This window comes from Scyliorhinus torazame, chromosome 1 (genome assembly GCF_047496885.1).
Source record: "Scyliorhinus torazame isolate Kashiwa2021f chromosome 1, sScyTor2.1, whole genome shotgun sequence".
NCBI lineage: Eukaryota > Metazoa > Chordata > Chondrichthyes > Carcharhiniformes > Scyliorhinidae > Scyliorhinus > Scyliorhinus torazame.
In genome coordinates, this window is record NC_092707.1 from 222,821,412 (window position 1) to 222,843,767 (window position 22,356).

Below are 22,356 nucleotides of genomic sequence, written 5' to 3' on the forward strand. Positions count from 1 at the left end.
ACAACCTCCCCTGGCAACACGTTCCAGGCACTCACCACCCTTGTGTCAAAAACTGCCTCGCACATCTCCTCTAAACTGTGTCCCACGGACTTTAAACCTATGCCCCCTGGTGACTTACTCCTCCACCCTGGGATGAGTGCCTTCCCATCCACTCTATCCATGCCCCTCATAATCCTGTAGACCTCTATCAGGTCACCTTTCAACCTCCTTCTTCTAATGAAAACAGTCCGAGTCTATTCAGCCTCTCCATATAGCTAACACCCTCCAGACTAGGCAATATCCTGGTTAACGTTCTCTGCACCCTCCTTAAAACTTCCACATCCTTCTGGTAGTGTGGTGACCAGAATTGTGTGTAATATTCCAAGTGCGGCCTTACCAAGGTTCCATACATCTCAAGCTTCAAGAATCCCGGTATCATAGCTAATGTAAATTATAATATAAATTCCGGTAGATAGGTAAGAACAAATCAAGTAGGTTTTTCTCTCATTTTGTTTCTTTCACCACCTGCTTCAAGTCCAGTCTGGCAGGCTTTCCCTTCAGGACTTGGTCAGCTTGGTCAATAGTGGTGCAGCTTGGTGATAGATATTGAAGGCACCCAGAAGAGTACATTCTATACCTTTGTTACTGTCAATGCTTCTTCTAAGTGGCGGTAAACTAGGATGAGCGCTGATCCATCAGCTGAGGAGGTGGTAAGAGCAGAAGGTTTCCTTGCCCGTGTTCGGCCTGATGCAATGAAATGTTAGGAGACCAGAATGAATGTTGATGGCTTCCAGGACCAATCTCTTTCCTGACTACAAACAACTGTTCGGTCACCTATGCGGGTCTGTTCTGCTGGTGGGACAGGGCATATCCAGGGATGGTGATGGTGAAGGCTGGGACAATACTGGACCAAAGCAAGTACACAATTAAAATGCTAGTAAAATATTTAGCAACCATGAAGATTTTATTTCTAGAATTTTCCAACCACAAGTGATAACGTAGATATATGTAGAGGTACCTTGTGGTGGTGAGTAATCATCAGAGTCTGTGTCACTCTCGCTACTGTCCTCCACAAGAAAACTGGGATAATTCCAAGACATTCCCAGGATACCATCAGATTCATGAAGTAACACATGAGCCAGCATACGTCCATGGCAGTCCATCACTATCACTTGTCCATCAGCTGTACCAAAGAGCACCTAAAAAATAGGGACAAAAATCTGACAACAAAATACCAAAGAACCAGAGTTTTTTTGTTGTACATCATGTTATTTGAGTAAAATGATCTTAGAAAATTTTTGAACCATTTAAGACAAAATAATGAATCAACAATGGAACTGAAGTTCCAACATGAACCTGCTAATTCATTAATCATTGCTCATGGATTGGGTTTAAGATCAATTTTGTACAACAATCAAATTGTTGCTCTCTTTATCACCTGCCAGTGATTTATTTTGCCTTTACCAAGTTTTTCAATTTGACATTATGCCAGTCCAGAAACAATGTAGTTGTTCCCTAAAGTGTGATTGAGTTCAAAATTCTTTCTGGCACTACGCTTGCAAGGAATGGCCTCAAAATAATCCAGCATGGAATTTTACTATTCCAACTGGTGGGTTTGAAGGTGTGGGACAAATGAAATGCAGCTTGTGACCTGCCCGCTACCTACCTGTCCACCCAACCTGTCTCCAATTTCACAGGGGATGGTTTGAGCCCACCATTCCTTTTGCCTATTGAGATCCTTATGTGGCCAATTAAAGTGCCTCAACTCACATCTACCACTATTTTACCTGTGGCAACGGGAAGCCCACCCTAATCAGGTAGCCCGGCTGTTTAGCTGCGCATGTTGGTCTTGGGAAAGGTTGCCCTCATTTGGGTGTCCCCTGTGCCCATCAGCGAGGCGCCCCTCTCCCAAGGTCAGGCTCCCCCTTTAACCCAGTCTCTCAAACCCAGACCTCCAAACCCCCCTCACTATCCTTACTAGGCCTGCCTGCCAGGCCCCACCAATCCAGCTACCATGAGATGCTCTTCCAGACAGACAGTAGTCACTGCTTGAACCTGGTGCTGCTGAACTATAGGACAGCTAGCCATCTGATTGGCTAGCAGCTCCCAAAGATGGGACTTCCTCTTCAAAGAGGGCAGAAGTTTTACCCTTAACAAATTAACATCCTGCCGAATATTAAATGGCTGTGGGACAGCCAATCCTAGCCGACTCTTCAGGTGGCAGGGCAGGAGACCCACCAACTACGAAGTCCTGCTCATCAAATAACCTGTATCTTTGCCTGAAGTCATTAACTACAAATTGATTTCTAAAATATATAAAGAGGAAATCCTTCAGTTGGAATGATGTTAAACATTTTTTTAAAATGAAGAATCCAACTGTGACACAAATGAAATCCACTTGATCTTTGATCATTTCTTCTTACATTTTCACAGTAATTTATTTGCAGTGTTAATGTAAGCCTACTTGTGACACTAATAAATATTATTAGAATAAAAATAAAAAATTAAACTAACTGCCTTTGCTGACAAACTAGTAATCCATTAGTTTATTACATCTTTACTAATCTTAATCTTTTAACGGCGCATGTTGGGTCGGATCCCAGACTTGGAAGTGGGGAGCCTAATAATGGGGGGAGACTTTAACACGGTGCTGGATCCAGCACTGGATCGCTCCAGGTCTAGGGCGGGTAGGAAGCCGGCGGCGGCAAGAGTGCTGAGGGGGTTTATGGACCAGATGGGAGGGGTGGACCCGTGGAGATTTGCAAGGCCGGGGGCTAGGGAATTTTCATTCTTCTCACATGTCCATAAGGCTTATTCCCGAATCGACTTTTTCATTTTGAGTAGGGTGCTGATAGCGAGAGTAGAGGATACTGAGTATTCGGCAATAGCCATTTTGGACCACGCCCCGCATTGGGTGGACTTGGAGATGAGGGAGGAGAGGGACCAGCACCCGCTGTGGCGCTTGGAGGTGGGGCTGTTGGCGGACGAGGAGGTGAGCGAGCGGATCCGAGGAAGTATAGAGTGGTACTTGGAGACCAACGACAATGGGGAGGTCCGAGTGGGCATGGTATGGGAGGCGCTGAAGGCGGTGGTGAGGGGAGAGCTGATCTCCATTAGGGCCCACAAGGAGCGGAGGAAGCGGGGGGAGAGGGAGAGACTGGTGGGGGAGATGGTGAGGGGAGACAGGAGGTATGCGGAAGAACCTGAGGAAGGATTGTTGAGGAAGAGGCGCAGCCTCCAGGCCAAATTCGACCTGGTGACCACCAGGAAGGCGGAGGTGCAGTGGAGGAAGGCCCAGGGGGCGGTCTACGAGTATGGGGAAAAAGCAAGCCGGATGCTGGCGCACCAGCTTCGGAAGCGGGACGCAGCTAGGGAGATCGGGGGAGTTAAGGACAGGGGAGGGAGCGTGGTGTGGAGTGGGGTTGGCATCAATGGGGTCTTCAGGGACTTCTACGAGGAATTGTACCGATCCGAGCCCCCACGGGAGGAGGGAGGGATGGGCCGCTTCCTGGACCAATTGAGGTTTCCAAAGGTGGAAGAGGGACTGGTGGCGGGATTGGGGGCCCCGATTGGGCTGGAGGAGCTGATTAAAGGGATAGGAAGCATGCAGACGGGGAAGGCACCGGGGCCGGACGGTTTCCTAGTCGAGTTCTATTAAAAATATAGGGACCTGTTGGGCCCGCTGTTAGTCAGGACCTTTAATGAGGTGAGGGAGGGGGTGGTGTTGCCCCCGAAGATGTACCGGGCACTGATCTCCTTGATCCTGAAGCAGGACAAAGATTCCCTGCAATGTGGGTCTTACAGACCGATCTCCTTGCTAAATGTAGATGCCAAGGTGCTGGCGAAGGTCTTAGCCACGAGGATTGAAGATTGTGTGCCGCAGATCATCCATGAAGACCAGACGGGGTTTGTGAAGGGGAGACAGTTGAACGCGAATGTGCGGAGGCTTTTGAACGTTATCATGATGACGGCGAGGGAGGGGGAGGCGGAGATAGTGGTGGCGATAGACGCTGAGAAAGCCTTTGATAGGGTTGAGTGGGGGTACCTGTGGGAGATGCTGAAGAGGTTTGGGGAGGGGTTTATCAGGTGGGTTAGGCTGTTGTATGAGGTCCTGATGGCAAGTGTGGCCACAAACAGGAGGAGGTCCGAGTATTTTTGGTTGCACCGAGGGACGAGACAGGGGTGTCCTCTGTCCCCCCTGCTCTTCGCACTGGCGACTTAACCCCTGGCTATGGCACTGTGGGAGTCAAGGAACTGGAAGGGGTTGGTGCGGGGTGGGGAGGAGCATAGGGTGACGCTTTATGCGGACGACCTGCTGCTGTATGTGGTGGACCCGGTGGGAGGAATGCCGGAGGTAATGGGGATTCTTAGGGAATTCGGGGACTTTTTGGGGTATAAGCTCAACATGGGGAAGAGTGAACTGTTCGTAGTTCATCCAGGGGATGATCTAATAGAAACTTACAAGATAATGAACGGCTTAGATAGGGTGGATGTAGGGAAGTTGTTTCCATTAGCAGGGGAGACTAGGACCCGGGGGCACAGCCTTAGAATAAAAGGGAGTCACTTTAGAACAGAGATGAGGAGAAATTTCTTCAGCCAGAGAGTGGTGGGTCTGTGGAATTCATTGCCACAGAGGGCGGTGGAGGCCGGGACGTTGAGTGTCTTTAAGACAGAAGTTGATAAATTCTTGATTTCGCGAGGAATTAAGGGCTATGGAGAGAGAGCGGGTAAATGGAGTTGAAATCAGCCATGATTGAATGGTGGGGTGGACTCGATGGGCCGAATGGCCTTACTTCCGCTCCGATGTCTTATGGTCTTCTGGTCTTATGGGATCAGGAGAGGGGGATTGGCGAGCTCCCACTAAAAAGGGTGGAGAGGAGCTTCGGGTATTTGGGGGTCCAGGTGGCCAGGAGCTGGGGGGCCCTGCATAGACTTAATTTCACAAGGCTGGTGGAGCAAATGGAAGAGGAGTTCAAGAGGTGGGACGCGTTGCCACTGTCCCTGGCAGGTAGGGTGCAGTCAGTCAAAATGACAGTGCTCCCAAGGTTTTTGTTCCTGTTCCAGTGCCTCCCCGTGTTTATCTCGAAGGCCTTCTTTAGATGGGTCAACAGGAGTATAATGGGGTTTGTGTGGGCGCGAGGGACTCCGAGGGTGAGAAGGGTGTTCCTGGAGCGGAGTAGAGATACTCCGGAGCTGCCCAACCTCTGTGGGTACTACTGGGCCGCCAATGCGAAGATGGTGCGCAAGTGGGTGATGGAGGGGGAGGGGGTTGCATGGAAGAGGCTGGAGACGGCGTCTTGTGTGGGTCGAGTCTGGGGGCGCTGGCAACGGCGCCACTGCCGCTCCCCCCAAGGAGGTATACCACGAGCCCGGTGGTGGCGGCTGCCCTCAAAATTTGGGGGCAGTGGAGGCAGCATAGGGGGGGGGGGAAGTTGGGGCCACGGCGTAGATCCCGATACGGGGGAACCACTGGTTCGCCCCAGGGAGAACAAGTGGAGGGTTTTCGGGGTGGCACACGGCAGGGATACGAAAGTTGGGGGACCTGTTTGTGGACGGGAAGTTCGCGAGCCTGGGTGAGCTGCAGGAGAAGTACGGGCTCCCCCCGGGGAACACCTTCATGTACTTACAGGTAAGGGCGTTTGCCAGGGGGCAAGTGGCGGAATTCCCGCGGCTACTGCCGCACACATTACAGGACAGGGTGCTCTCGGGGGGGTGGGTGGGAGTGGGGAAGATCTCGGAAACTTACCAGGTGATGCAGGAAGAGGAGGAGGCCTCGGTGGTGGCAGTGAAAGGTAAGTGGGAGGAGGAGTTGGGAGAGGAGATTGAGGAAGGGGCGTGGACAGATGCCCTAGGGACGGTGAACTCTTCCTCATTGTGCGCGAGGCTCAGCCTCATACAGTTTAAGGTGCTACACAGGGAACACATGACCGGGACAAGGATGAGCCGGTTTTTTGGGGCTGAGGACAGGTGTGTTAGGCGCTCAGGGAGCCCAGCAAATCACACCCATATGTTCTGGGCATGCCCAGCGCTGGAGGAATTTTGGAAGGGCGTAGCGAGGACGGTGTCGAGGGTGGTAGGAGCCAGGGTTAAACCGGGCTGGGGGCTCGCAATATTTGGGGTGGCAGAGGAGCCGAGGACTGCAGGGCGAAAGAGGCCGGTATTCTGGCCTTTGCGTCCCTGGTAGCCCGGCGAAGGATTCTTCTTCAGTGGAAGGATGCAAGGCCCCCAAGCGTGGAATCCTGGATCAGCAATATGGTGGGGTTCATTAAATTGGAGAGGGTGAAATTCGCCTTGAGAGGGACGGTACAAGGGTTCTTTAGGTGGTGGCAACTGTTCTTAAGACTTTCTGGCAGAACGATAGACATTGATCAATGGCAGCAGTAGCTCAGGGGGGGGGGGGGGGGTTTACTTTATTATTGTTTTTGTTATTTACTGAGGGGGTGTTGATGTTATGTTGTGTTAAGGGCCTGTTGTGTTAAGTCGGGGTGTTAATGTTAATTTATTATTTTGTACAGCGGGGAGGGGGGTATGGAGGGTTGCTTTTCCAGACTGTGTTTTGTACTTAACCCTGTTGGGTTCACTAGTAGCTCGGCGTAGGCTAGTAGCTCGGCGTAGGATGCTATAGAAAGGATAGAACAGGAGGTAAGAGAGGAGGGGGAGTGGCGTTTTTGATTAGGGAGAACATCACGGCAGTACTTAGAGGGGATATATCCGAGGGTTCGCCCACTGAGTCTATATGGGTGGAACTGAAAAATAAGAAGGGAGAGATCACCTTGGTAGGACTGTACTACAGGCCCCCAAATAGTCAGCGGGAAATTGAGGAGCAAATATGTAAGGAGATTACAGATAGCTGCAAGAATAATAGGGTGGTAGTAGTAGGGGACTTTAACTTTCCCAACATTGACTGGGACAGTCATAGCATTAGGGGCTTGGATGGAGGGAAATTTGTTGAGTGTATTCAGGAGGAATTTCTCATTCAGTATGTGGATGGACCGACTAGAGAGGGGGCAAAACTTGACCTCGTCTTGGGAAATAAGGAAGGGCAAGTGATAGAAGTGCTAGTGAGGGATCACTTTGGGACAAGTGACCATAATTCCATTAGTTTTAAGATAGCTATGGAGAATGATAGGTCTGGCCCAAGAGTTAAAATTCTTAATTGGGGCAAGGCCAATTTTGATGGTATCAGACAGGAACTTGCAGAGGTAGATTGGGGGAGACTATTGGCAGACAAAGGGACGGCTGGTAAATGGGAGGCTTTTAAAAATGTGTTAACCAGGGTGCAGGGTAAGCACATTCCCTTTAGAGTGAAGGGCAAGGCTGGTAGAAGTAGGGAACCCTGGATGACTCGAGATATTGAGACTCTGGTCAAAAAGAAGGAGGCATATGACGTACATAAGCAACTGGGATCAAGTAGATCCCTTGAAGAGTATAGAGATTGTCGAAATAGAGTTAAGAGGGAAATCAGGAGGGCAAAAAGGGGACATGAAATTGCTTTGGCAAATAATGCAAGGGAGAATCCAAAGAGATTCTACAGATACATAAAGGGGAAAAGAGTAACTAGGGACAGAGTAGGGCCTCTTAAGGATCAACAAGGGCATTTATGTGCAGAGCCACAAGAGTTGGGTGAGATCCTGAATGAATATTTCTCATCGGTATTCACGGTGGAGAAAGGCATGGATGTTAGGAAACTAAGGGAAATAAATAGTGATGTCTTGAGAAGTGTGCATATTACAGAGGAGGAGGTGCTGGAAGTCTTAAAGCGCATCAACGTAGATAAATCCCCGGGACCTGATGAAATGTATCCCAGGATGTTGTGGGAGGCTAGGGAGGAAATTGCGGGTCCCCTAACAGAGATATTTGAATCATCGGCAGCCACAGGTGAGGTGCCTGAAGATTGGAGAGTGGCGAATGTTGTGCCCTTGTTTAAGAAGGGCAGCAGGGAAAAGCCTGGGAACTACAGACCAGTGAGCCTAACGTCTGTAGTAGGTAAGTTGCTAGAAGGTATTCTGAGAGACAGGATCTACAAGCATTTAGAGAGGCAAGGACTGATTCGGGGCAGTCAGCATGGCTTTGTGCGTGGAAAATCATGTCTCACAAATTTGATTGAGTTTTTTGAGGGAGTGACCAAGAAGGTAGATGAGGGTAGTGCAGTAGACGTTGTCTACATGGACTTTAGCAAAGCCTTTGACAAGGTACCGCATGGTAGGTTGTTGCAGAAGGTTAAAGCTCACGGGATCCAGGGTGAGGTTGCCAATTGGATTCAAAATTGGCTGGACGACAGAAGGCAGAGGGTGGTTGTAGAGGGTTGTTTTTCAAACTGGAGGCCTGTGACCAGTGGTGTGCCTCAGGGATCGGTGCTGGGTCCACTGTTATTTGTGATTTATATTAATGATTTGGATGAGAATTTAGGAGGCATGGTTAGTAAGTTTGCAGATGACACCAAGATTGGTGGCATAGTGGATAGTGAAGAAGGTTATCTAGGATTGCAACGGGATCTCGATCAATTAGGCCAGTGGGCCGACGAATGGCAGATGGAGTTTAATTTAGATAAATGTGAGGTGATGCATTTTGGCAGATCGAATCAGGCCAGGACCTACTCAGTTAATGGTATGGCGTTGGGGAGAGTTATAGAACAAAGAGATCTAGGAGTACAGGTTCATAGCTCCTTGAAGGTGGAGTCGCAGGTGGACAGGGTGGTGAAGAAGGCATTCGGCATGCTTGGTTTCATTGGTCAGAACATTGAATATAGGAGTTGGGACGTCTTGTTGAAGTTGTACAAGACATTGGTACGGCCACACTTGGAATACTGTGTGCAGTTCTGGTCACCCTATTATAGAAAGGATATTATTAAACTAGAAAGAGTGCAGAAAAGATTTACTAGGATGTTGCCGGGACTTGATGGTTTGAGTTATAAGGAGAGGCTGGATAGACTGGGACTTTTTTCCCTGGAGCGTAGGAGGCTTAGGGGTGATCTTATAGAGGTCTATAAAATAATGAGGGGCATAGATAAGGTAGATAGTCAACATCTTTTCCCAAAGGTAGGGGAGTCTAAAACTAGAGGGCATAGGTTTAAGGTGAGAGGGGAGAGATTCAGAAGGGCCCAGAGGGGCAATTTCTTCACTCAGAGGGTAGTGAGTGTCTGGAATGGGCTGCCAGAGGTAGTAGTAGAAGCGGGTACAATTGTGTCTTTCAAAAAGCATTTAGATGGTTACATGGGTAAGATGGGTATAGAGGGTTATGGGCCAAGTGCGGGCAACTGGGACTAGCTTAATGGTAAAAAACTGGGCGGCATGGACTGGTTGGGCCGAAGGGCCTGTTTCCATGCTGTAAACTTCTATGATTCTATGATTCTATACTCATGTGGAAGGAGGCGAAACCCCCCGGACTGGAGGCCTGGGTAAAGCGGGGTTCATAAAACTGGAGCGGATAAAGTTTGCCCTGAGAGGATCGGCTCAAGGGTTCACCAGGCGGTGGCAGCCATTCCTCGACTACCTAGAGGAACGTTAGAGGGAAGACAGATGACCAGCAGCAGCAACCCAGGGGGGAGGGGGTGGTGGAAGTTTTAGTTTATGTTAAATGATTAGATTACCATGTTGATTAGCCATTTGTTTATTGTTAAACTTTCTTTACTGTTATGTTTGTTCTGTAAGGGGAAAAAAATTTTGATCGAAAAAATTTCAATAAAACATTTTTTTTTTTAAACCCTGTTGGGTTCTTTTCTTTTTCTTATTTTGTTATTGATATTTTATGAAAACCTTCAATAAAAATTATTTTTTTTTAAAAATCATTCTTGCATAGTTATGGTCAGTGTAGAGGCCATAGAAGAGTGCTCGCCGGGTCAGGGAATGAAGAACAACGCAATTATGCGATCCTTCACGCTTCGTGTTAGGATCACAAGGAGGGTGTGTTGCCACCTGGGTTGGCCAATTCCCGATGTAAAATGGAGAACAGCAAAGGCTGAAGGGAAATTCAGCCAACGTAGGTGGAAACTAGCAGGTGCAAGTTTACTGTGTATTAGACTCTGCAAGAGCCCAGACAGCATCGATACCAGCAACCATCTTCCCAATAATGTAGCAGCCATCTACATACTAATGAGCGATCCCCGGGAACAATCAAAACATTTAAGGTAAACAAGGCCAAGCCAGACTCCTCGGCGCCAGCAGGAGCCAACACAAAAGAGGTTAACGGTCACCTAAAGACCGCCCATCGATCAGGGAACCGCTCCAGTATTGGAGAAATCGAACCAAGCGATTGGAACAAAGTCCAATCACTTGAAACCAGGTACGGGGTCCGCCCCGAAAGGCGGGAAGCCCGTGGGGACTATAAAGTAAAGCCCCCAAGTTCAAATCGTCCTTCTTGACAGGGTCACTCAGCAACGCGAACCAACCCTTGACAGTGACCTGTCCAGCTGCCGCCAAAAGAACGTAAGTCTCAAGTCAACGCTCACTACGAGATAGGCGCTCCTAGCTACCAGTCCATACCAGCTTTGAATCCCGCAGACTCAGAACCCAAACGAAAGGCCATTTGTTCCCCTGACCTGGTGGGCCAGTCCGAAGCTAAGTATTGGCCTGTTAGTGATAGAAGTAGCTTAGAAAGTAGAGTTTATGCATGAGTAGATTTGACTGTGTGTAAATAAATGTGCTTTGATTTGAGTCTTACTAATTGGTGTACTGAGTTATTGATCATTACTTGAACTTGAACCTCATGGCGGTATCATAAAGATACCTGGCGACTATAGAGCAAACTCTATAAAACAGAGCCAATTGAACCAACCAAAAGTTAGCAACAGCTGTGAGGCAGGTGATGGTGATGGTTGAGGGATGTTTTTCTGACTGGAAGCCTGTGTCCAGTGGGGTCTGACAGGGATCAGTGTTGGGGCCCTTGCTGTTTGTGGTTTACATTAATGATTTAGATATGAATGTAGAAGGGCTGATCAGTAAGTTTGCAGATGATACAAAAATTGGTGGGATGGTAAATAGTGAGGAGGATAGCCTTAATTTACAAGAGGATATAGACGGGCTGGTCAGATGGACTGATCAGTGGCAAATGGAATTCAATCTGGATAAGTGTGAGGTGATGCACTTCAGCAGGACAAACAAGGCAAGTGAATACATGATGAACGGCAGGACCCTGGGAAGCACTGAGGATCAGAGGTACCTTGGTGTGCATATACACTGGTCTTTAAGGCAGGTGGATACAGTAATTAAGGTGGCATATGGTATACTTGCCTTTATTAGCCGAGGCATAGAGTTTAAGAGCAGGGCAGTTATGCTGGAACTGTATAAAACATTGGTTAGGCCACAGCTAGAGTATTGTGTGCAGTTTGAAATCCACATTACAGGAGGGATGTGATAACACTGGAAAGGGTGTAGAGGAGATTTACCAGGATGTTGCCTGGGCTGGAGAGTTTTAGTTATGAAGAGGGATTGGATAGGCTGGAGTTGTTTTCCTTGGAGCAGAGGAGAATGAGGGGGGACACATGATTAAGACGTTTAAAATTTTGAGGGCACAGATAGAGTAGACAGAAGAAACACTTCCTCTTGGTGGAGGGTTCACTGGCCAGTTAAGGGGCAGGAGGTTTAGAGGGGATGTGTTTAAGGAGGTTTAGGGAGGTCAAACAGTTATAGGGAGTACACAATAAATGGGAATATACTAAGAGGGGTAGATGAAATAAGAGATCTTAGTGCACAAGTACACCAGTCCCTAAAGGCAGCAGTTCAAGTAGATAATGTTGCAAAGAAAGCGTATGGATTGCTCTCCTTCTTTGACAGAGGTATAGAATATAAAAGCAAGTATATAATGTTGGAATTGTAGAAAACACTGTTGAGGCCACAACTGGAGTATTGTGAGCAGTTCTGGTCACCACATTACAAGAAGAACGTAATTGCTCTGGAGAGAGTGCAGAAGAGGTTTACAAGAATGTTGCTTGGGTGAGAAAAGTGTAGCTACAAGGAGAGATTGAATAGGTGGTGGGTATTTTCCTTGGAACAAAGAAGGTTGAGGAGTGACTTAATTGAGGTGTACAAAATTATGAGGGGAAGAGATGGAGTGGACAGGATAAAATTGTTTCCCTTGGTGGAGAATTCTAGAACCAGGAAACATAGATTCAAAGTAAGTGGCAGAAGGTGGAGAAAAAACACGAGTAAGAACTCTTTTACACAGAGGGGGTAGTGGGAGTCTGGAATTCGCTTAGAGAGTTGGTGACCAGAAGACATTGGAGCAGAATTAGGCCACTCGGCCCACAGAGTCTGCTCTGCCATTCAATCATAGTAAGAAGTCTTACAACACCAGGTTGAAGTCCAACAGGTTTGTTTCAAATCACTAGCTTTCAGAGCACTGCTCCTTCCTCAGTTATCACCTGGTGTTGTAAGACTTCTTATTGTACTCACCCCAGTCCAACGCCGGCATCTCCACACCATTCAATAATGGCTGATATGTTTCTCATCCCCATTCTCCTGCCTGCTCCCCATAACCCCTGATCCCCTAATTAATCTAGAACTCATCTATTTCTGTCTTGAAGACACTCAGTGACTCGGTCTCTGGAGGCAGAGACCGTAAACTCTTTTAAAAAGACTTCTGGTGGCGCCCTCGAGGAAGCAGGTCGCAGGTCGGATCGCTCCCGCCCGCGATGGGCAAACGGACCTGTTTTGCAGGATTTCTTCGGGACCTGGCGGCCTGAATCGGTGGAGGAGACGAAAAGAAGAGGTTTTCCTCCCGGGGTATTGACAGTCGGACCAGAAGTGGTCGAGTGGAGCGGCGAAGTTCGAAGCAGGAGCAGCGGAGACCCCAGACCGGGCGGCGAAGCATGGCGGATGGCAGGGACCAGGGGGCGGAGGCTCACTGGCCAAGGGAGCAGCAGATGGAGTTTTTCCAGAGCTGTTTCGCCGACTTGAAGAGGGACACGTTGGACCCGATGAGGGCGATGATGGATCAAATGGTCGAGGCGCAGGCGGTCCAAGAGAAGGCGCTCAGGGAGGTCGAGGTGAAGCTCTCCACCCAGGCGGACACAGTAACGGAGCTGGAGCAAGAGGTAGAGGAGCTGAACGCCCGCCAGAGGAGGATGCAGGAGCAGCTTGAAGAGCTGGGGAACAGAGCCAGGAGGCAGAACCTGAGGATCGTGGGCCTCCCCGAGGGCTGTGAGGGATCGGATGCGGGCACATACGTGATAGGTATGCTCGAGGCGCTGATGGGACCGGAGGCCTTCCCTCGACTCCTGGAGTTGGATGGGGCGCATAGAGCCCCCGCAAGGAAGCCCAGGACGGGTGACCGAGCGAGGCCCTAGGTGGTTCGCTTTCACCGGCTTGCCGACAGGGATCGGGTGCTGCGATGGGCCAAGGCGGAGAGGAGCAGCAGATGGGAGAACTGCGAGGTGCGCATCTACCAGGACTTGGGAGCGGAGCTGGCCAAGAGGCGTGCAGGATTCATCAAGGTAAAGGCAGCCCTCTTCAAAAAGCAGGTGAGATTTGGAATGCTGTATCCTGCGAAGCTTTGGGTGACATTTGAGGAACTTCATTACTACTTCGAGACACCAGAACAGGTTTGGGCCTTTATTAAAGAGAGGTAGCTGGACTTGAACTAATGGACATTTGGTTTGTTTTTCAATGCTCTACAGTGGCGGCGGTATGTTAACCTAACTTGTTTTGACTAGAAATGGACTTTTATTAAAAGAAGAAGCTGGACTTGAACTAAAGGACTCTGGGCTCACAGAGCTGTTGTGTGGCGGCGGTCCGTTAAATTATCCTGCACTGTAATGTTTTAGTTAAGATTGTATTCAGCCTGGACAGAGAACGGGGACTGGAGGGCGCACTGCTTAGGGCGAGTTTGGGAGCTTACAATGGGGGGGGGGGGAGAAGAGGGGCCCTACAAAGGGGGTCCCGTGCTTGGTACCTTTTGGCGGGAGACCGGGGCCTCTGATAGGGGGATGGGCTAGGGGCTGGGTAAGGGACTTGAAAGGGCACAGGGAGATACAATTAGGTTAATGGGTCTTTGGGGTGTGGGGGGAGGGCCCGAGCATTCGGGCGGGAGACAGCCAGGCGCTAAGGGCAGGGGTCAACGTAGTTAGCGTAGGTCGGGGGGCACCAGGGAGAGTAGGAGAAGGGGCGGGCTAGGGCCAAGATTTAAGAGGGTAAGGGGGGGGGGGGGGGAATCAGAAATTCCCGGGGGAGATAGTCGCTTGCAGGGAATAGCATAGGAAACCGACAGCAGCAGCACCCGGGGGGTTCAAAAATTTCCCCCCAAAAAAACTCTTTTAAAAAGTACCTGGATCTGCACCTTAAATGCTGTAAGATACAGGGCTATGGAGTGGGTGGAGGAAAGTGGGATTAGATGGGGCACCCCGGTATCCTCAGGCTGGCATGGACAAAATGGGCCAAATTGCCTCATTCTGTGCTGTAACCGGGGATAGGGTGGAAGTGAGGGCTTAAGTGGGTCGGTGCAGACTCGATGGGCCAAATGGCTTCCTTCTGCACTGTATGTTCTATGTTCTGATTCTATTCTATGTGAGGAAAACTTTTTCATCCAGAGGGTGGAGGAGTCTGGAACTCATTGCCTGAAATGGTGGTGGAGACAGGGACCTTCATAACATTTAAGAAGTATTTAGATGTGCACTTGCAATGCCAAGGCATAAAAGGCTGTGGGCCAAGTGCTAGAAAATGGGATTAGAATGGTTGTTTTTGACTGGCGCAGACGCGATGGGCTGAAGGGCCTTTTCTGTGCTGTCGACCTCTATTACTTTAGGGGGGGATGGTGAGATGGTCAAAGGAAAAGTGTTGCACTGTAAATTCTATAAGGTGGATTGAGAGCTGAGATTGTTGTTTAAGTGGGAATAAAGAATGCAATTAAGGTAATTGTATTCACTGTATTGAGTAGTATTATTTAAGGGGTAATTGTAAGCAATTTTTGGGTCAGATGTGAAAGATTTTAATATTATTTTAATAATAAAATTTGTTTTGATATACCATATTCCTATTATTTCGTGCAATCACTCCTGGAGCGAAGTATGCATTCCTCAGAGTCTTACAAAATTAAAATTAAATATTTAGGTTTCTGTCCAGTATCCTAGCAACTGTTGGGGTCTGGTCTTGGATCGTAATAAGTTCCATCCAGACTCCAATCACTCTCATGACTCCTACTTCTTTCTCCATTTATTTTGAATCTGTGTCCTCTAGTCCTTGATGCTCTCTTGAGAGGGAACAGTTTCTTACTATTTACCATGCCTATACCCTTCAGAATCTTGATGACCTTTATCAAGTTTCCTTTCAGCCTTCCTTTTTCCATGGAAAACAGACCCAGTCTCTCCAAACTATTCTCATAGCTACAGTTCTTTATCCCTCGAATCATTCTGGTGAATCTCTTCTGTACTCTCTCCAATACCTTCACATCCTTCCTCAAGTATGCCGCCCAGAACTGGGCAAAGTGCTCCAGATAAAGCCTAACTTGTGTCATATACAAGTTTAACATGACTTCCTTACTCTTGTGCTCAATGCCCCTGTTAATAAAATCTTGGATACTATATGCTTAATTAACTGTTCTCTCAACATGTCCTGCCATATTCACCGCCTTATGTACATATACCCAGCGTTCCCTTTGTTCCTGAACTTGTTTCAGAGCTTCTCCCTTTATTTCATACTGTCTCTCCATATTCTTCCTGCCAAAATAAAGCACCTCACACTTCTCTGCATTGAACGTCATCTGCACTTGTCTGCCCAATCCACCAATTATGTCTACATCCTTTTGAAGTTCAAGAATATCCTCAACACAGTTGACAATGCTTTCAACCTTTGTATCATCTACACATTTTGAAATCATGCACAATACACCACAGTCTAATTCATGAATATATACCAGGAAGTGCAGGGGTCATAACATAGACGACAAACCTTCCCCCAATCTGAAAAACAACTATTTATTCATACTCTCCATTTCCTATCATTCAGCCAATTTCTTATCCAAGTGTCTACTTTCCCTTTTATTCCAAGAGCTAGAATTTTGCTCACAAGTCTGTTGTGAGCCACAGTATCAAATACGTCCTGAAAATCCATGCATTGCTCAAATAGGTAGAAAGCAAGAGGATGCCATAAATTAAAGGTTTCACCTAATGGTGGAAATTGCATCCTATAAATAGCACACAGAATGATCTTGGGATCAGTCCACAGGGGAATGCTTCCAAATGACTTAATTTGCTTGCATATGCGATGTTTTAAAACACAAGTCTGGAAGATAATAACGCTGCGACTTGCCACTGTGTTCATGTCTCCTTCAGCAGGAGGCACATCAGGGCTCCTAGCATCTATCCCTGCGGTACCCCAGTAGTCACTGCCTGTCACTTGATAAAAGACCCGTTTATTGCAACTCTGTCTGCTAATCAATTTTCTATCCATCCCAATACACTACCTCCAAACCCAAGTGCTTTAATTTTACAAGCTAATCTCATAGGTGGGACTTTGTCAAAAACCTCCTGATAGTTCAAATAAACCACATCCACTGGTTCCCGCTCAGCAACTCTACTAGTTGCATCCTCAAAGAATTCTAGTAGATTTGTCAAGCATGATTTCCCTTTCGTAAATCCATAGTGACACTGTCCGATCCTGCCACTGTTTTCCAAGTGCTCTGCTATAGAATCTTTGACAATGGACTCTAGAATTTTCCCCACTACTGACATCAGGCTGACTGGTCTATATACCCTGTTTTCTCTCCACCTCTCTTTTTATATAGTGGGTTACATTAGCTATCCCTACAATCTGCAGGAGCTGTTCCAGAGTCTAGAATCATATAAGATGACCACCAATTCCACGGCCACTTCCGTAAGTACTCTGAGATGTAGATTATCAGGCCCTGGGGATTTATCGGTCTTCAATTCCATCAATTTCCTCAACACCATTTCTCTACTAATACTGATTTCCTTCAGTTCCTCCCTCTCATTAAACCGTGTGTTACCTAACATTGCTGGTATGTTATTTGTGTCTTCATTTGTGAAGACAGAAACAAAGTATGTATTTAGTTGGTCAGCCATTTCTTTGTTCCCCATGATAAATTCCCCTGTTTCTGACTGTAAGGGACCTACATTTGTTTTCATCAATCCTTTTCTCCTCACACTCATAGAAACTTTAACTGTCAGTTTTTATGTTCTCCGCAAGCTTACTCTTGTATTCTATTTTCCCCTTCTTAATCAATCTCTTAGTCCTCCTTTACTGAATTAAACTGGTGGAGTGATTAAAATTAGGGGTGCACAAGAAGCTACAACTGGAAGAGAGCTTGAACGCTTACAGGGCTGGAGAAGGCTCCATAAGTACAGCTGGGCAAGGCCACAGAGATCTTTGAAAACCAAAAAGAAAATGTTATGAGTGTGGTGCTACCAGACTAGAAGTTGACGTAGGTCAGTGAGCACAGGGGTGATGGGCAAAATGGATTTGGTGCAAGTTGGGATAGAGGGATCAGTCATTTAGATAAACTCTGTCTATGTAGGGTGGAAGATAAGAGACAAACAAAAAGAGCATTAGAACATTCACATCTAGAAGAAATCCAAAAGAGCATTAGAACATTCAAGTCTAGAGGGAATAAAGCCATTGATGGGGGTTTCAACTGCAGTTGGCACGAGCGGAGGTAGAACAGTGTCAGACGTGTCACAGAGGTCAAAGTAGGCAGCCTTGATGATGGAGTGAATATGTAGTCCAAAGCTTACTTTGGTCTGACACCACAGTTGCAAAAGGTCTGGTTCTCGCTCAGGAGGAAAGGGAGTTTGAGTTGATTCCTTGGAAACAATTTGTGGCAGATAATGAAGATGATGGCTTCAGTCTTCCCATTATTTAGTTGGGAGGAAATTTCAGCTCATCCAGCACTGGATGTCAGATGAAAAGTGTGACATGTCGGCGACCGTGAAGGGAAGTGGTGAACTGGTTGTCATCAGCATTTGTGTGCAACTTGATCAATGATGCCATCGAGGAACAGAACATAAATTACATATATATAGAATTATATACATTTATGCTATCCATTGGCAAACCCATAGAACTCAGTAAAACATTGAAATTAAGTGCAATTCTCAATACAATATTTTAAAATTTTCCTTCTTTCAGAAAAGTCAGTTGAGAGCACTCCATCCTGATAGTAGCTTATACTGATGCTGTTTGATTGAAACATTGCAATGCATAAATGGCTAAATTTCAAGCACAGTATTGATACCTGTTGATCATCAGGTGTCCATATTCCACATGTAATCTGGCTGTCCAAGTTAATTTCAGAAGACCAATGCCGCTGCCCACTGACAGATCCAACTAGCACAAAACCATCTCGGTAAGAGATGAGTGCCTGAGTACCATCGTGGCTCCAGGTAAAGTCACTCACCTGAAAGGAAGAATGAAAGGAAAAAGGTTGATTGCTGCAATACAACAAATCATTTTATTTCATTTTCCTATTTTGTCTTCTTGGGGGCCTTTAGTTATGCTAGCATATCCTCCTGTGCCTCAACTAAATAAGCTATTTGATCACAAAAGGCTTTGCAGCTGTGTCAGATATCCTTATTTAATTAATAACCGCAGGGCTGCTGTATTGCAGCCAGATACAAGAGTCCTGGTTAATATTCGCCATCCAGGTCCCAGGTTCAATACCTGGCTTGGGTCACTGTCTATGAGGAATCTGCACTTTCTCCCCATGTCTGCGTGGGTTTCCTCCGGATGCTTCGGTTTCCTCCCACAAGTCCCGAAAGATGTGCTATTAGGTAATTTGGACATTCTGAATTCTCCCTCTATGTACCCGAACAGGCGACGGACTGTGGCGACATGGGGCTTTTCACAGTAACTTCATTGCAGTGTTAATGCGAGCCTACTTGTGACAATAAAGATTATTATTATTACTTAAGAGGCCGATCACAGAGCTGCAACCACCACCATGCTTGATAACTGCTAAAACAGCAGAATAAACATTTTCAAAAGTGGCCTAAATATATTGATTGCAAAAATGAATATAAATTCAGGAAATCATTCAGTGCATCAGGGATCGCTAGTTCTTGATCACCCTGTTACTATGTTCAACCTGACAAACCTCCTCTTCCAGAGGCATCTAATAGGATTCAGTTCTGTGGATAAATCAGAGAGGCTGGGAGTTGTTTGCCTTAGGGAAACAAAGTCTAGAGATTAGGTAGAAGTGTTTAAAATCATGAGGCGCCTAAACTGAGTAGTTAGAAATTGTTCCCACTGAAGCAAGAGTTAAGAACCAGAGAACACAGATTTTAAATGATTAGAGAACGAATCAGAGGTGGCACAATGAAAGCATCTGAAGAGGTTGCAATCTGGAAAGCACTGTCTAAAAGAGTGGTGGAGGCAGATTCAATCGTGGCTATCAAAGGAAACTGGATAAGCACCTGTAAGAAAACAAAATGCAGGGTTCCAGGATTAAGGGCAGGGAGTGAGATGAGCTAAACTACTCTTGCAGAGTGCTGGAATGGACTCATTGAGCCAAATGATCTATTAAATGGTTTGTGCTATAACTATTCCATGATCCTAAGAAAACCTTGTTGCATCTGCTGCACAATGTGTCCTTACACCTTACATGGTGGACAAATAACTGAGAGTCGACTTTGTTTAAATCAATAATCTTTATACACACACACACAATGTTAATGTCAATCAATCACACCATCAATATAAGTTCTACTACAGAATGCCAAAGTTCAACATCAGATTTTGACTTAATGTTGAGTGACTGGCAAGTACCCAAGCAGATATTAGCCTATATCTGTGTGTTGGTTTCTGACGTCCTCAATGCTTGGTCCTCGGTCTGGTCTGATGCAGTGGCTGTGGTCTTCCTTCTGTTGATGGTTCTCCTCGTGATGGCCGATGGAGACCACCGTTGTTCATTTCCTGCTGCTGGCTGCTGCAGAGAGGAATTCTAGGCTGGTGCGACACCTTTCAACCTTCCTGGACTTCACACCCTTTTGGGCAGTCCCTGGGTCATTGCCAATCGGTTGATCAGGGTTCGATCACTCTGATCGATTAAGTCCAATCAGGGGCTGCCACATCAATTTCAGGGTGTGCACTCAACGCCCAAGCCTGCAGGTGTTGGGGGGCATATAGGCTTTCCAAATAAGAAGTTTAGGCACCGCTGTGTCTGGTAAACAAGTGTGATTGATAGTGCAGTTCTATTGTCCCTGGGGTGGCCTGGAGATGGCCTTTTTCCTGTGTATTGCAATGTTCAGACTGCAGCCTGGTCGTCTTTCCACTTGGATACTTTTCCCAGTATACTTTGCAGAACGCCATCTTTTTTTTTTAGAAAATATTTTATTGAAGCATTTGTAATTTTCACAATTTAACATCTTGTCATTTCTAAAACAACCACGCGGGTCGACGCACAAAATACCCCCTAAAATAACAACAGACAATAGACCACGTACCCCACTTCTCCCGCCCTCTCCCAATTACCTGTATACTAAATTCCCTGTCCTTATTTAACATTACCATGCCTCCTATTTTCCTCCCCCCCCCCTTTTTCCCTTTACCCCCTTACTGCTGATGTTCAGTTTTTGTTAAAGAAGTCGATGAACGGCCGCCAACTCCGGGCGAATCCTCTCAGAGCGAACTTGATTTTTTCCAGACTCAGAAACTCGACTATATTGCTGACCCACACTCCTGATTCCAGGGGCTCCGAATCCCTCCATCTCAGCAAGATCCGTCTCTGGGCCACCAGGGAGGAGAAGGCCAGGATATCGGCCTCCCTCCCCCCCTTTGTCCCCAGATCTTCCGACACCTCATATATTGCTAATTTTAGACTTGGAGTTACCCTACCTTCCAGGACTTCCGACATAACATCTGCAAATCCCTGCCAGAATTCCCTCAGTTTCGGACATGCCCAAAGCATATGAACATGGATGGCCGGGCTACCCCCACACTGCCCACATCTGTCCTCCACCTCCTCGAAGAACCTACTCATCCGAGCTACCGTCATGTGGGCCCTGTGGACTACCTTGAACTGAATCAAGCTAAGTCTAGCACAGGACAAGGATGCATTGACCCTTTTCAAAGCTTTTTCCCGCAGTTCAGTTTCCAGCTCCCCTTGTTCATATATTGCCCTTTTACCCTCCTCAGCTGACCCTCCGCCTTTCCTGTGGAAAGGAGCCCAAACTCCATTTGAGGCCTCTGACGGTCCTTCAGGAGCTCCTTATTTGGAGACTCCGAATATCTCCTGTCCACCTGTAAGATTTCTCCCACCAACCTGTCCAGCTCCGACCGCTCAGTTTTATCCCTGTGGGCTCGAATCGAAATACATTCCCCTCTAATGACCGCTTTCAATGCCTCCCAGACCACCCCAGCAAGTCTCTCCCGTGTCATTGATATTTATGGACCCCCGAATGGCCTCTCTCACTTGCTCACAGATCTCCTCATCCGCGAACAGCCCTGTATCTAGTCTCCCATGTGGGCGCTGGGATATTCCCGTGTCTGCCCGTAGTGGTGGATGATCTGAGACCACAATTGTTGAGTACGCAGTGTTCTCAACCCCTGCTAACAGTGATTTATCTAGCACAAAGAAATCTATCCTGGAGTACGCCTTATGTATATGGGAGTAGAATGAATATTCCCTGCTCCTTGGTCTCTCAAATCTACATGGATCCACCCCTCCCATGCGCTCCATGAACCCCCGCAGTTCCTTTGCCATTGCTGATAGCTTCCCCGACCTAGCACTCGACCGGTCTAACCTCGGGTCCAGGACCGTATTAAAGTCACCCCCCATGATCAACCGGTGCGAGTCAAGGTCTGGGAACTTCCCCAGCACCTTCCTGATGAACGCGACATCATCCCAGTTTGGGGCATATATATTCACCAGCACCACTGCCATTCCCTCTAGCTTCCCGCTAACCATAATAAATCTGCCTCCCAGTTCTACCTCTATCCTCCCCACCTCGAATGTCACCCTTTTATTAATCAGGAAAGCCCCCCCCTTGTTTAAAAGTCCAGTCCTGAATGAAACACTTGCTCGACCCATCCTTTCTTTAATCTAATTTGGTCTCCCAGCTTCAAGTGTGTCTCCTGTAACATAGCCACGTCCGCTTTTAACTTTCTCAGGTGTGCGAACAAACAAGCTCTCTTAACCGGCCCGTTCAGTCCACGAACATTCCATGGAACCAGTCTGGTCAGGGGTGCTTTTGCCCCCTTCCCCTGTTGGTCAACCATGACCTTTCCTAGTCCAGCTCCTAGCCCGTGTTCCGCACCTCACTTGATCCGCCCCTCCGCGGCGACCCCCTCTGATCTCCATCTCCAGTCTCCTAACTGTCCCTTACCCGTCGACAGTACGCCCCTCCCGCCCCCCCCCCCCCCCTCCGCCCCCCCACTTCATCTTTCCTCAGCTCTCCCCCCACTTTGCTCCCGTGAACCAGCTATCCAGCTAGCT

General features: G+C 47.5%; 1 protein-coding gene across 2 annotated transcripts in view; it reads right to left on the reverse strand.

Moving 5' to 3' along the window:
* The window catches only part of tulp4a (TUB like protein 4a), a 691,812-nt gene that overhangs the window by 432,917 nt on the left and 236,539 nt on the right, over window positions 1–22,356 (reverse strand). For both annotated transcript variants that reach the window (XM_072502637.1, XM_072502627.1), the window contains 2 exons: window positions 18,160–18,321; window positions 998–1,178 (listed from right to left, as the gene is read on the reverse strand). In XM_072502637.1, coding sequence (XP_072358738.1) covers window positions 998–1,178; window positions 18,160–18,321 — 343 coding nt within the window. The remainder of the gene's footprint in view (window positions 1–997; window positions 1,179–18,159; window positions 18,322–22,356) is intronic.